General features: G+C 44.6%; 1 protein-coding gene across 7 annotated transcripts in view; it reads left to right on the top strand.

The window, feature by feature from the left end:
- Positions 1-14499, top strand: part of EPHB1 (EPH receptor B1) — a 401305-nt gene that overhangs the window by 292042 nt on the left and 94764 nt on the right. For all 7 annotated transcript variants that reach the window (XM_084639911.1, XM_084639912.1, XM_084639913.1 and 4 more), the window contains exons 10-12: positions 2628-2750; positions 4442-4689; positions 6927-7142. In XM_084639911.1, the coding sequence (XP_084496037.1) occupies positions 2628-2750; positions 4442-4689; positions 6927-7142 (587 nt within the window). The remainder of the gene's footprint in view (positions 1-2627; positions 2751-4441; positions 4690-6926; positions 7143-14499) is intronic.

Genomic DNA, 14499 nt, shown 5'->3' with positions numbered 1-14499 from the left:
GCTCTAGACTGTTCTCAATGGTAGCAGATGACAGAACGAGGAGTAATGGTCTCAAGTTGCAGTGGGGGAGGTTTAGATTGGATATTAGGAAAAACTTTTTCACTAAGAGGGTGGTGAAACACTGGAATGCGTTACCTAGGGAGGTGGTAGAATCTCCTTCCTTAGAGGTATTTAAGGTCAGGCTTGACAAAGCCCTGGCTGGGATGATTTAACTGGGAATGGGTCCTGCTTCGAGCAGGGGGTTGGACTAGATGACCTTCTGGGGTCCCTTCCAACCCTGATTTTCTATGATTCTATGATTCTATGAAGTGACTTGCCGAAAGGCACAAAGCAGGTCAGTGGCAGATCCAGGAACAGAACCCATCTCTCCTGAGGTCCTGTCCACTGGGCCACAATCTCTCTGTAATTGTATAGTATTTCCCTAGTTGATGCCCTCCCACCCCAGGAGCTCAGGGCAAGAAGAATTCCAGAATGGTGTTGCCAGGTAGTTTTATTGGTGTGGGGCATACCATGTAGGTTTAACCGTAACATGCCCCACATGAGTGTGTGGACTTAGAGGAGAGTAGCTGCAAATAATGTCTATTACCTGTGTGGCAGGTGATGCTACCTGCTTCCCTTATCCAGCTGTGTAGGCTTTCATTCTGAAAAGCACCGTTTTATTATAATATTTTAATAGCATTTGCTGGACTCATTTTTTCCACCAGATGAGAGGAAATGCCACTTGAGCAGCCACCATTAACGGTGTTTGCATCCCCGGGCGTGAGGGTTTTGGTTTTAATTTTAACGAGTACAGTAACAAGATCTGAATCTGATTTGATGCCCGAAGGCAGATTCCACATCTGCCTACAGTGCCACAGAAATTCCACAGTCATCTGGCTGAGCCTGGGCAGCCCTGACTTGAGGAACATCCCCTTGGAATGCTTTTTAGTAGGCAAAAATAGTGCCTGACTGTCAGTTATGGAGGCTCATAACTCATCTTTTATCAGGCCATTCAGGCTTTTGATTATAATTGCTACACTCTGTCAATTTAGTAGCAGCAACAAAACTTTCAAAGACCTTTTTGGGTAAATAAATATTTCTCAAATTATGCAGGAAGCATCATAAAATTGCCACGTTCCTTACCATAAAACCAGCTAATCGTAGTTTTGTAACTTCATTGCTGGGAGCTGAATGTGCTATATAAGCAGGAGAGCTCTTGGTGAAAATCACTTAAGCTATGGGTTTAACTCAAGAAGCTGTGGCTTTAGGTTGTCTGGACCAAATGAAAACCCTCTTGGCATGACTTTACCTTCTAGAATGATAGCTGCAGCTCTCAGAAAACCCCGGTGCTGGCAGTGCTGCCAACTCTCCTGATTTTAGTGCAAGTCTCCCGGTATTTGATGTTCATCTTACAGGCCCCAGCTCCTGAAGTCGTGCTATTTGGTGAGAATCTCCGTTTCCCTTAAAAACAAAGGAAATGTCTAGCCTTTGTGGTTGTGAAGAAAAACTTCAAAACATGACCCAAGTGCAACCTAACGCTTCAAAAACTAAAATGCAAGTAACAAGAGCTCCACTTTTTAAAAATCACGTGATTTTTAAGCCAATCTCATGACTTTTTGAGGCCTGAATCATGATTGTTGAGCTCTTGGAGTTGGCAAAAGGAGTGTTCCTTTCTTAGAAGATCAGGACCTAGTCTATCTCCTTCACTATAGGAATGTATTTTTAGTGTTAGGATGATACTATTATTATTAATATCATTCTTATCACACTAGGAACCAGCCAAGAATGGGGCCTATTGTGTTAGGGTCTGTACAGACACAGAGCAGCAAACTCTCTCTGCCCTGAAGAGTTTACAATCTAAATAGATCAGACAGACCCAGGGTAAGGGAAAGTGGTCTAACACACATAGCGAGAGTGAAAAACACTGTAATATTTTCCTTATGCATATCTGTTTGTCTCTTTATATGTTCATGCTTTATTTTGTATCTCTTTATGTATTTCTCTTTCTGATTTTATCCTTGTAAATTTTCTTTCTTTTTAGTATTTTTATTTTTTCCTCTGAAAGTTTAAAAGAAATTTTGTTTTTTTCCCTTTCTAACCTTTCTTCCTTTAGTCCTTCCTTTTCCACCTTGCTATTTTTCTCCTTTTTCTAATCTCTTCCTCCTTCAATCTGTGTGCTGTGTCACAGCTGCCTGGTATGGCCTCAGCGGCGGCTTCCCCTCTAAAAGGTGTCCGATTGATAAATATTGATCTCAACCTGCAATTCTACATTGGCTCTGCTGCTAATGCATTTGGTATGACTTTGATAAATAAATAATGGCCACGCTCCAGGTTCCCGTGTGCTCTGTGTGGACTGGTCTCAGTCTGTCAGCTTATAAGTAATACCTTCCACCTACCAGGAGCGGAGCAAGAGGGAAGATAATGGAGGACAGAACAATAAGAGCAGATGAGTGGGATTGGGGCTGGAAGAATGGAGAATGAGATAGAGAGAGAGTGGAGTAGCAGAGCTAAGAAAAATAGCATTGTAATTGACTTGCAGAGAAGTGAGAAGGTATCAGAGAAATGTAAGATGCTTCCAAAGCCCTTTCTCTAAATACCAACTGGTTTTTTCTCCCTGTTGCTGTCCCTCCTGTCTCTCTCACGACAAGGCTCTCCAGGGATGAAGATCTACATTGACCCCTTCACTTATGAGGACCCCAACGAGGCTGTCCGCGAGTTTGCCAAGGAGATTGACGTCTCTTTCGTGAAGATTGAAGAAGTCATTGGAGCAGGTGTGTCTCGTCTCACTATTAGCTGTCTTCTCCACCCTCCCTCCCATCCTCTCCACAGCTCCTGCACCTTCCTTTCTCTTCCTCCCTTTTGTGTTACATCCGCTCATAGCTCAGAGCGGACCAGCTACCTCATTCAGTTAAAATAAAAAAAGATTCACACTTCTGCCTACACCCTGAGTTCTGCATACTCTTCCGACGTTTGGGAGGGTTTGGTTAACTTATTAATTCATTGACCTTGGCGGTCCTTTGACTTCTTGGTTTAACTTTCAGGAAATAAGAGAAAATTGGACATATATATCTATATCTATATCACCTGTGGCATTTGTAGTATTATTGTTAAATTACTGTATTATGCCATTAGAAAAAAAATAGAGAAAGTGAGAAGTTGTGAGGAAGATTCAAAGAACCAATTGATTGTTTCAAATTTGGGGTTAGATTAATCTCACTGCTTTATGCTGCTCTGTCAATGCAAAGCAGCTGCAAATCTGACTTAAACATGAACCATTCTAGTGATCTGTAGGTGTCATTAGCTTCTGCACAAGAGATGTATAATTTAGGCTGCTCTATAATAAATTCAAGCTAAGTAGTTTTACATCTGGGGAATGGAGAACTTTAAGGGATACTGTCAATTAGTTTGAGGCCTAAAATTTATATATTGTTAAAAAGAAAAGGCAGGACGGGATCAAGAGGTTATAAATCATAACTTGAGCTGTTTGGCAAACTGGAGATTTTTGCATGGAAAATTTTGGCTCATCATTCAAAGAAACCCAAACTGAAAAGGCTTCAGTTTTCAACAGCTGAAAAATTTCTGTTCTACAGGTTTTTTTGATTTCTGATGCAAAATCAGAAATTGTCAAAGACAGCAGACACTTTCCAAGGAAACAACAAATGTGAAAATCCAATTTTCTGACAAAAAATAATGTTGACAAAAACTTTTCCATCAACCCTAATGATAACATAGATATTGATCTATTTCAAATAAACTCTGTTATTTTGGATGCAAACTTTCCCCTGTAGAGCTGAGACCCCTAACATTGTCCCACTAACATCCATGTAGACAGGAAGTTAAACTTGACTCAAAACAAAAGTGAAACTGACCCACTTACTTTCACATTCCAAGAGGAGTGAAATGCAAAAAGGAAACAGTGTAAATTATAACATTTTAGATTTAGGAAAATCTTTTTGTTTTACTGATATCTTAGGCCCTGAACCTGCAAGCTCTTTTGCACAGATGAACTGTGGCACCTGCAAAAAGCTCCATTAACATTGGAAGAGTTACATGGCGGCACAGGGTTGTATCCAGGTAGAGCAGTTTGTAGGCTCAGGAATATTCTTAATAGCAGAGGAATGGATGCTTTTGACATTGCCCCTTTAAGGGGGGAAGACAAATAGTGTTAAGAGGACACTATTTAAGTGTGCACATAGAATATCAGGGTTAGAAGGGACCTCAGGAGGTCATCTAGTCCAACCCCCTGCTCAAAACAGGGCCAATCCCCAATTTTTGCCCCAGATCCCTAAATGGCCCCCTCAAGGACTGAGCTCACAACCCTGGGGTTAGCAGGCCAATGCTCAAACCACTGAGCTATCCCTCCCCCCATATTTGAGCCATGACAGCTATGTGGCACTGCTGTTCTTTACCATGCTCTGTTGAGAAGGAGAAGTGGTTGCAACTGATATTCTTGCAATTGCAGGGGAGTTTGGAGAAGTGTATAAAGGACGTCTGAAACTGCCCAGCAAGAGGGAAATCTATGTGGCCATTAAGACATTAAAGGCTGGCTACTCTGAGAAGCAGCGTAGGGATTTCCTGAGTGAGGCCAGCATCATGGGACAATTTGACCACCCAAATATCATTCGGCTGGAAGGAGTGGTGACCAAAAGCCGGCCAGTCATGATCATCACAGAGTTTATGGAGAATGGAGCTCTGGACTCCTTTCTGAGGGTAAGGAAGCATGATGGCCTCATTGGCTACTCTTCTGCTATAACATTGGAATGGAGTCATGTTCATTGGAATTGAGTCATGCTGTGTTGTAGAAGATCCATTGAGGTCAAACCTCTAGCAGCTAGGCTCATGGAGGACATGGCCTCCAGGGGGAACCCTAATAACTAACCTAAGAAACAATATTGAGAGAGGGCAAGATTCTCAAACGAGCCTAAGAGATTTCAGAGCACAAATCCTGTTGTCTTTCAGTGAGGTTTGTGCTCCTAAATCTCTTGGGCACGGATGAAAATCTCCCCCAGAGGCCTCAGCAAGAGGAAAGGGTTGCTGTGCCCACTACTACAAAAGGGGAAATAAAGAAATCCATGAGGGGAAAGGCCAGTTTTTGAATTAAAAGATAAACCATAACTGCACTAAAGCGTTCTGAGGACTGGGGACTCCACTCCCACCAGGAACCACCCCAAATAAAAGTGCTCTGCTATTGCCTGGTCACCTGATCATCATGCCAGCTAGGTGAGGTGAAGGGAAACAAGTATAGGAAGCAGGAGAGGCCTTGCAAGGATGGGAATGCTAGATCAAAACTGAGAACTTCTGAATCACTGAGGCATGGGCAGCTATTTGAAGTGTTCTAGAACTGGAGGGAAGGTGGGAACATGGCCAGAATTAAAGAAGTGCCCTTTTATTTTCTCACTTCACATTTGAAGCCAGCTTTGAGTATTTTTAGCATCAGCTTGAAGCATCGTGGAGCATCAGTGACAAGAGGTCCACTGTGTGACTCCAAACACTGCTCCTTTGTGGACAGTGTTCATCTCATTACGGGATCTGAGATCATCTGGAGGAAGCAGCTGCAGCAGCAACAGTATTAATCCTCACGCAGCAGGGAAACCAACCGTCGTTCTTTGTACTGGCATCTTAGGTGGTGTGTCCTAGGGGTCAAGAGGCAGCTCAAAGGCAATCTGACCCAGAGCTCCGGTGCACACCTCTCAAGAGATTGGGAGGTAGGGGAAGGAGGGTGCAGGAGAAAGAGAGGTAGGCAAAAGAATTGAGGGAAGGAGGGACAGAAAAGAAAGATGGATGAAGAGGGAAGGGGAGGAGAAGAGAGGGGTAAACACTTAGGCTGAGATTTTCAAAGACAATTGGAGGAATGATTAATGGGAACCGAGGATCCAAATCCTGTTAATGCCACCTTCTTTCCAACGCTCAGAAGCAGGTAATTTATATGTCTAATTTCAGTCTTGATGTAAAAATAGCATTGCTAATTGGTGCATCAGCTGCTTGGAAAGATAGCAAAGTAGGTCATCAATGTCCCTCCATGGGGGCCAGCCCAAAGTAGCAAAATACTTGAGGGCCCCAGAGTCAGACTGACCCTTGTGTGTATGCACAAGGAGTCGAGAGGGAGAGACTGTTGTGGGGAGCCCTGCACCCCCATGCATGTGCCAGGAACAATTGCAGTCCCTGTGCTTTTCAGAACTGACAGATTGCTCCCTGCTGTTGGCATCGTACTCATAGACACCCCAAAAACAGACAGGGAGGAGGTGCCCTCCAATAAGATGGCCACATTTTCCACACAACAGACTCTGATGTCCGTCTCCTAGGAACGTTGACCCTTATGTTCTCTATGGAAAGTCCTGAATGCGAATGGTCTTTCCCTCCCCCCACCCCACCCCCAGTATCCGTGGGAAGGCCTAGGGAAGCCTGATCTGCTTTCTCTTGTTCCATACTGTGGGTAGCCCAGAATCTAACACTTTTTTGGTGCGGGTGGGGGGAGGCAAGAATTGAAAAGAGAGAAAACAAATGGCCTGAAAAATAAAAAGATGCCCAGAAGAGTTTTTAAATTTTAAGAGAGTAAATCCAGAAATGGAAATAGACACTGATTTTTAGAGATGACTTTTTCCTAAATTAGTTAAAAAACCCACACCAAACAACAACAACCACCTGATCATCCTGACACCAAACACAACAGAAACTGGACTCCCAGGCTGAAAATGTGCTAAATGGGAGCTCGGTGGTTGTTGTTCATACTACAGTAATGTCTGGAGGCCTCAGCCATGTTCAGGTCCCATTGTGCTAGGTGCTGTACATGCACTAGTGACAGTCCCTGCCCCAAGCAGCTTACAATCTCACTACATAGGAGAACTGACTGACCCAGAGTCACAGGTTTGTTTGGCTAACGGGGTTATCTATTACCCCAGCAATAGCTGGATCATTCTGATTATGGCACCTGCTCTTTATGACCGCAGCAAAATGACGGGCAGTTCACAGTCATCCAGCTGGTGGGGATGCTCAGGGGAATTGCTGCGGGAATGAAGTACCTTGCGGAGATGAACTACGTGCACCGGGACCTCGCCGCCAGAAACATCCTGGTCAATAGTAACTTGGTGTGCAAAGTGTCTGACTTCGGTCTCTCGCGCTACCTGCAAGATGATACCTCTGACCCAACCTATACCAGCTCCTTGGTATGTACCTTCTGCCTTGATGCACAGTCCCCTTTCCCGATCTCACTTTGCTTCCACAAAATTGCATTGCTTCCTGGGGCCTTTCCCACTTCAGGGGGCAGTTCTTTACAGCTGGGCCCTGTGGGAAGGGTTACAAAGGCCGGTGAGATGCCCAGGTCCCACCGAAAGAGGGGAGTAAATAGGGGCAGCCAGGTGAGTAGGTGGGAGATCCTTGGGGACTTTTTTTCTATTGCTTGCGCTGGCCTTTGTAAATCCCAGCCACAATTCAGCTGTGGCGTTTGGGGATGTAGACCCATTGCAAAACAACAGTGGAGCTCAGTCTGATGGAATGATGGGATTGTAGATTCCAGTATTCATCGGCAATAGCTTCTTTGCGCGGCATTTGCAAAGATATTTAGGTGCCTAAAGATGAAGATAGGAACTCAGTGGCATTTTCCAAAGTGTGTAGGTGCTTTTGGTGCTCATCGGCATCTTTAGGCACCCAAATACACTTGTAAATCTGGCCCTTTCTCACCACTTTCCCTTCAAGTGACATTAAAGCATCCTGTGATTTGTTTCTCTCATGCTTTGAAAGGACAACAACTGTTTTCTTTCTCTTTGTACCTCTCCCTGCCTTCTCTCTCTCTCGCTCCTTTCTTCATAATCCTTTCTTTCTTTTTCTCCCCCTCCCTTTCCTGTTCCCTCTCATTGTTTTTTCTCTCTTGTCCCCTCCCTCTCTTAAGTTTTTCTGGGCTCTTGGCTAGTTTTCAAATGAGAATTTCTCTCTCTTCCATTAAATGAGGGGGGGAGGGGGGGAACAGTGGGGATCTGGGAAGGGGTGCAGGAGGGGAAGCAGAAGGAAGACTGATTGCATATAGGAGGTGTTTTAAGTACAGCTACAGTATCACTCTAATCCTGAGCTATCTTTCTCTGCTGGAAATTGTTCTGGGCATTAATTAAAGAGACAAATCTAATCCAAGCTCCACTATTCCCCAGTCACTGTTCTCTTGCTTAATTAACTCATTCATAGGTAATCCAAATTCTCCCACATTGTCTCCTGGTTCACCTGCGGTAGGTTGGCACTCTCCTCTTGGTGCCTGCAGCAAGGAAGATAACAGAACCCTGATCCCCTCTAGAAGTCTAGAGCATTCTTTTGGAACCATTCTGCCATCAGGAACTTGGCCTCTGGATACCATCGGATGCTATCAGAAATGCGGTGGCGGGGGGGAATAAGAAGATATTTGGGTGATTGTGATATTTGGAGTGAATGAAGTAAATAAATCACACGTTATGCTAAGGCTCAGTTTATAAATACCCTATAAAGGGTTAATAAATGATGAATAGATGTCATAATATACTACAGACATGAGTCATATATATTATAGATGGTTATAAGTTCATCAGCTGGTGTTACAGCTAGTTATAAAACATGGTCACGAGCAACCTATTGGACGGATTAATAATTTATTAACCCTTTATAAACCACAGTAGTAATAATGTGACCCGCTCATGCCTTGGAGAGTGAAAATAAGGTGAACACAGTTTTTACTGGCAGCAGTAATAAAGGGGTTGAGGATTGAAGATCAGCAACAAAGCTGGTCACGTCTATGTTGCTCAATAAGTAGAATGTAAAATATCAGAGGGGTAGCCGTGTTAGTCTGTTCCACAAAAACAACGAGGAGTCTGGTAGCACCTTAAAGACTAACGGATTTATTTGGGCATAAGTTTCCATGGGTAAAAAACCCCACTTCTTCAGATGCATGGAGTGAAAATTACAGATACAAGCATAAATATACTGACACATGAAGAGAAGGGAGTAATATGTAATTTTCACTCCATGCATCTGAAGAAGTGGGTTTTTTAGCCATGAAAGCTTATGCCCAAATAAATCTGTTAGTCTTTAAGGTGCTACCAGACTCCTCATTGTTTTTGTACAATGTAAAATGTAAAGATTTTTTAAAGTAAAGAATTAAAGCAACCTCAGTAGGAGTTTGCCTGAGCAGTGAACTTACGGGTTTGGTCCAAACCATAGAAGGCTTCAAATCAGTAACAAAATATGTATGCAGGCTTGACCTGTGACAACGGCACTCTGAACCGACCAATTTCTCCTTCGTCTTCTTGTCAGGTCCTCTGTTCAGACTGTTCAATGTGCCGTGGTGTTCCCCAGCTCCAGCATGGAACTAACCTTTGAATGGAACCTCCTTAGGGAGCTGCAGGTGGAATTCAGAGGGATGGTTTTGACCTTTGAAGCCCTAACTGGTTTGGGGGGTGGCTCTCAGAGAGCCCACCTCTCTCACGTAGCTGCAGGAGGGAGCTGAGGATGTGGTGATCTCTGTGAAGGCCTCTGTGAAGATCTCTTGACTCTGAAATCCACTTCTCCCCTGGGTGCATCAGAGCCCAGATTTGTTAACTTTCTGGCCATGCTGCAGAGACCGCCCCTGCTTTGCATAGGGCACAGATCAAGTCTTTATGAGCTATGAGGAAATGCCAGCTGGGTAGAGGGATTGTTGTTATTCTGGGCCGGAGGGTTGTCCCATTGCACGGAATCTGAATTATAGTGTGTAATGTAATTTGTGGCAGAATGCACTTGTGAGATGAGCACCTTTTGGATGTGATCAAATAGAAGTAAATAAATACGGAGAGTCACCAAACGTAGGAAACCGAGGTAGCTGGGGATGTGGTCCATTGATGTCAATGGAACTAAGCCAATTCACACAGGCTTTGTGTCTGGGCCAGGGTCTGATCCTGCTGCTTTTGACTTAAATGGCAATGCAGTCTAATAAGGAGCACAGATTGTGGCATTTTAAGTCAAACAATGTCATTTGAGATAACATGCGTGGCACTAGCTGCTGGGGAAAGGCTTGAAGTAGCCTTTCCCACCTTTCAAGATAAAATGGATTCTCTCGACTGTGTTTATATTTAATTTATGCCATACTAGGCCTTCCCAGCAGCCGGGAAATGATGCTCTGTCTGCAATTACATCACTGCCTCCCACAGCAGATTTGAGGCTCTGGGGAAAAGGCAGGAAAAACAAGCTGGCAGTCACTTGCTCAGTTTGTAGTTATTTAACTAGTATTTTTGCCATCCATCTTTAAAGAGCACCTGACACTTCATGGAAGGCTATGGAAAACATTCGTGCTAAACAATTTCTGAAATGATTCAGCCCAGAGTAAATACCAGACATATTCTGCATTTTCCCTTCCTCCCCTATTATTTTAACTATTACTGGAGTCATTTACATGGAAATGTGATTGTTGTTCTCCAACCGTTCATATGCTCCTGCTGCTTATTCCCCACTGAAGTCATAACCCTCTGAATGTGACATCGTAATCCTTGCCAAGGTAACAAGAGATGATGTCACAAACAGAATTATGGCGCTGGGACTCTTTAAACCAGATGAGAATCTTGCACTGTGGTGTTTGCTGGGAAATAACCAAAGGCAGATGAACGCTTAAGAAACAGAGATTCTGTTTTCATGTGTTAATAAGAATCAGTGTTCTAAACCTCCCTCCACATGAAAATGAGCTATTCTAAACAGGATGGTTTAGGACCTTTCCCACAGGATTTTTAACACAACCTCATGGGTTCAAATCAGCAGCAGGAAAAAGGAGGGATCCTTCCCTGGAAGCAGCTTTGACCTCTCCTGGTCATTTTATTGCAGTAGTTGAAATGATTTTCAGGGACTAGGGCTGATAGGATTTGGGTGTAGCTTCCCCTTAGTGGTTGAGTGTAATAGACTCATTACATTTAATGGGAGTTATTCAGATGTACTTTGAAGGGGAAAGAGACCCTGGTCTACAGCATTCTGTACCTTTTGCAAAGAGACCTGAAGGTCTATATGGTAAATCCCATATATAGGGAAAATGTGTTCTCTATAAATCACAGTTGCAGTAATGATGCTCTAATTGCAGTAGGATTCACTGTCATTATGAGAGCTTTCTCTCAGGGGCCAATAACTTTTTGGAAAAAAATTGCCCTTCAGACTGAAATTTCTATTGCTTCTTAGTCCACAGGTGACTGAATTTGGAAATGTCACTACAACGACTCAGAGCAGTCTGTGGGGTAGCTGAACATGAAGAAGTGTGGGTCTGAGTCTCCAATGCCTTGCGATTGATGTGTTTATTATGCCTGTGCAAAGTGGGAGTACAGTGCTACCATCTGGATTTGATACCCACTTTGCACTGGGGTAAATGATGACATACGATGGAAGGTCGTGGTGCATCAAACCCCACAACCCTCTGGCTTTCTTTCCCTTGTTCTTTGTGGCTAATGATCATTTATATAAAACCAGGATCTTTTGTTTCTTTGAGAATCCTTCTGTTCTTTTACAATACCCCAGATGAAGTCGGAGGGCCAAATTTTCGGCTGGCATAAATTGCCACAGTCCCACTGAAGGCGAGGGAGCTGTGTGGATTTACACCAACGAAGAGTTTGACTCACAATGTCCTGGTTGTGACACCAAAGTGCTTTGCCGTGGAAATGATGCTGATTTCACAAGCAAGTTCCTGTATCCGCAGCTGCTGGTTGGGACTAGATCTCTGTTGAGCATCCCAGCAGCAGGAATGATTCCCTTCCCTTCCCTTTCCTTGCCACAGCAGCTCAGAGAGACGTATTTCAATATGTGGAGTGAACGTCAACTAAATGAAACCAGCATTGCCTCAACCTTGTGTTTTTAATTTAAATCTGAGTGAAGAAAATACCTGCTAATCCTCAGCTGGTTCAAGTGCTATTCATGGCAAGCTGTCATCTCTGCACCAAGGGCATCTGCTCTCATCCCTCACCCCTCCCCTGCCACTGTCCCCGGGGAAGGGGCCTGAAGACAGGGAAGCGTACGTGCTTCGTGATGCAAAGCAGCCCAGGGTGTAGAAGTGTCACTCAGGGTAGAACTCTGAAGGCTGAGGTTTCTACTTTACATGCAAGGAGGAGCAAGGAGGCAGCTGTTGCTGCCAGCCTTTGACGTCTGCTTTCCGGCTTTGGGAGACTAGAGCACCTACAGATTCTCTGTGGGAAATGCGGAATCCTTTAAAACACCTGTGTGCACATTCATTAGCATTCATGGAAGCGTCTAGCATTGTATTCCTAGGGCAGGTTTGCCGGATGAGTTTAACCCTTTCACTGAAGGAGTTAGTCAACGAAAACGCCAGCAATGCTAAAGGCGAGAGCGATCTGTGCTCCCATCATTTAGGTGCATTTGCCATATACGATAGCACTCGATTAACATACATTTCCCCACCCTAAAGCTGGCATAGGGCACATCCCCTTCATGGCTTTATCCTCACCAGAGTGGGAAGGGAATAAGTGTGGCAGGTGCTCCATTCCTACCTGTTGCTTGTGAGTGGAGGAGGGCCAGAGTTTGACTTCAGTTGTACCAGTGCAAACTTGGAGTAATTCAATTGATTTTACTGCAGTTTCTCCGGATTCACACTGGCATAGGTGAGTTTCTATCTTTCAGATAAACGGTTGTTGTCACATATGTCACAAATTCACGTGAAAAACTCAGCACGGCTTGTGAAATCTGGTCTCCCCCATGAAATCTGGCTATTTTAGGGGGTTGTGGTATTGCCACACTTACTTCTGCGCTGCCTTCAGAGCTGCGTGTCCAGATAGCAGTGGCTGCTGGCTGTGCACCCAGCTCTGAAGGCAGAGTCACTACCAGCAGCAGTGCAGAAGTGAGGGTGGCAGGACATGGGGGTTTTGTCCCTTGTTTTGGGGGGGGCGATGGGCTGGCCTTACGAGTGGGTGACGTGGGTGACTGCCCAGGGCAGTGTGGTTGGGGAGAGCGCGGTCGTCACCGTCTCACAGGAAGCCCCAGGCCTCTTTGCACCCAAGCTCTGGGGAGGGGCAGGGTAGGGGGCGCCCCAGCCAGGGGCTCCTACCGTGCACTGGGCTCCAGCTGCTAGTCCTGGCCAGGCTGCGGAAGGACAGACCTTCCTCTTCTCCTGCATGGGCCACTACCGGGGCCAGGTCAGACCCACAGAAGTAATGGTGGCAATGCCATACCATGCCACCCTCGCTTCCGCGCTGCTGCTGATGGTGGTGCTGCCTTCAGAGCTGGGCTCCTGGCCAGCAGCCACCGCTCTCCAGCTGCCGAGCTCTGAAGGCAGCGCAGAAGTAAGGGTGGCAATACCACAACCCCCTAAAATAGCCAGATTTCACGGGGGAGACCAGATTTCACAGTCTGTGCCGCGTTTTTCACATGAATTTCGTAGGACCCTACAGATGTGACAACAGTTTATCCGAAAGTTAGAAACTCACTGATGCCAGTGTGAAGCTGAAGAAACCAGCAGTGGCTCAGAAGTAAGAATGGCAATACCACCCACCCTCCCAATCCCTTTTGGGTCGGGACCTCCACAGTTACAGTACCATGAAATTTCAGATTTAAATATCTGAAACCATGAAATTTAAGATTTTTAAAATCCAATAACCGTGAAATTTACCAAAATGGACCATGAATTTACTAGGGCCCAACACACATGGTTTCGAATCTCAGCTACGAGGCGTGCAGCCAGACTGCCCTGCGTTGTGATCCTCTCAGGTGGCATGAGCTAAGTTACAAGGGCTGGCTCAGCACTTGTGTGGGAGACCTCTCACAAGCAGGTTGGAAGGGAGTGCCATTAGTAACTCCTGAGATGTGTCCTTGACTCTGATTGCTTGGTTCTGATCTCACTTACACCAACATAACTCAATCAACTTCACTGGAACTACCCATGATGAGAGACGAATGAAGTCCTGAGTCTTTTCTAAAGTAATGCCTAGCACGGTAGCATGAGGGCAGCATGCTGCTGAAATTGACATCTTCTGGATCAGATAGAAAATGGAAGTCCTGATCGATCTCTTGGTGCTGTTTGTCATCTCTGGGGTGATAACCCTGCCATCCTAGCCAAATGCCAGCTCACGCACTCACATCGGATCTCAAAATTCTTTCTACTGCACTGCATCTAATTCTTCCCCTCCTGTCCTTCAAAAATACATGTGACATTATTGCGTGCTATGGGACAGTTTATTCCTGAGGCGAGTGCATTTCAGGGGTGGATGATGTGATACTTGTTTATAAGGATATCTAAGCTGGTTATCTGTATCATATAGCACATGGGCATCTTTTGGGATGAAAAAGCTACTATATAAATTCAAGATAATGTTATTGTGAGACTAGACCCCCCTGGATTATAAAACCATAATAAAAGAGTAGAGAAGTAACTCATACAGCTAAAGGAAAAGGAAAATGCAGGGACAAATTAGAGGAATCCTTTTGACATGTTACTAAATAAGTGGCCTATTTCATCCTTATTCACCTGCATTTCTATTTAACAAATAGTTTTATTAGAGAGACAAAAGTGGGTGAGATAATATCTTTTATTGAATCAACTTCTGTTGGGGA

This window comes from Lepidochelys olivacea (genome assembly GCF_965140295.1).
Source record: "Lepidochelys olivacea isolate rLepOli2 genome assembly, chromosome: 9".
Taxonomy (NCBI): Eukaryota; Metazoa; Chordata; order Testudines; family Cheloniidae; genus Lepidochelys; species Lepidochelys olivacea.
The sequence above is the reverse complement of the archived record's forward strand: the minus strand, read 5'-3'. Positions and strand labels throughout refer to the sequence as shown.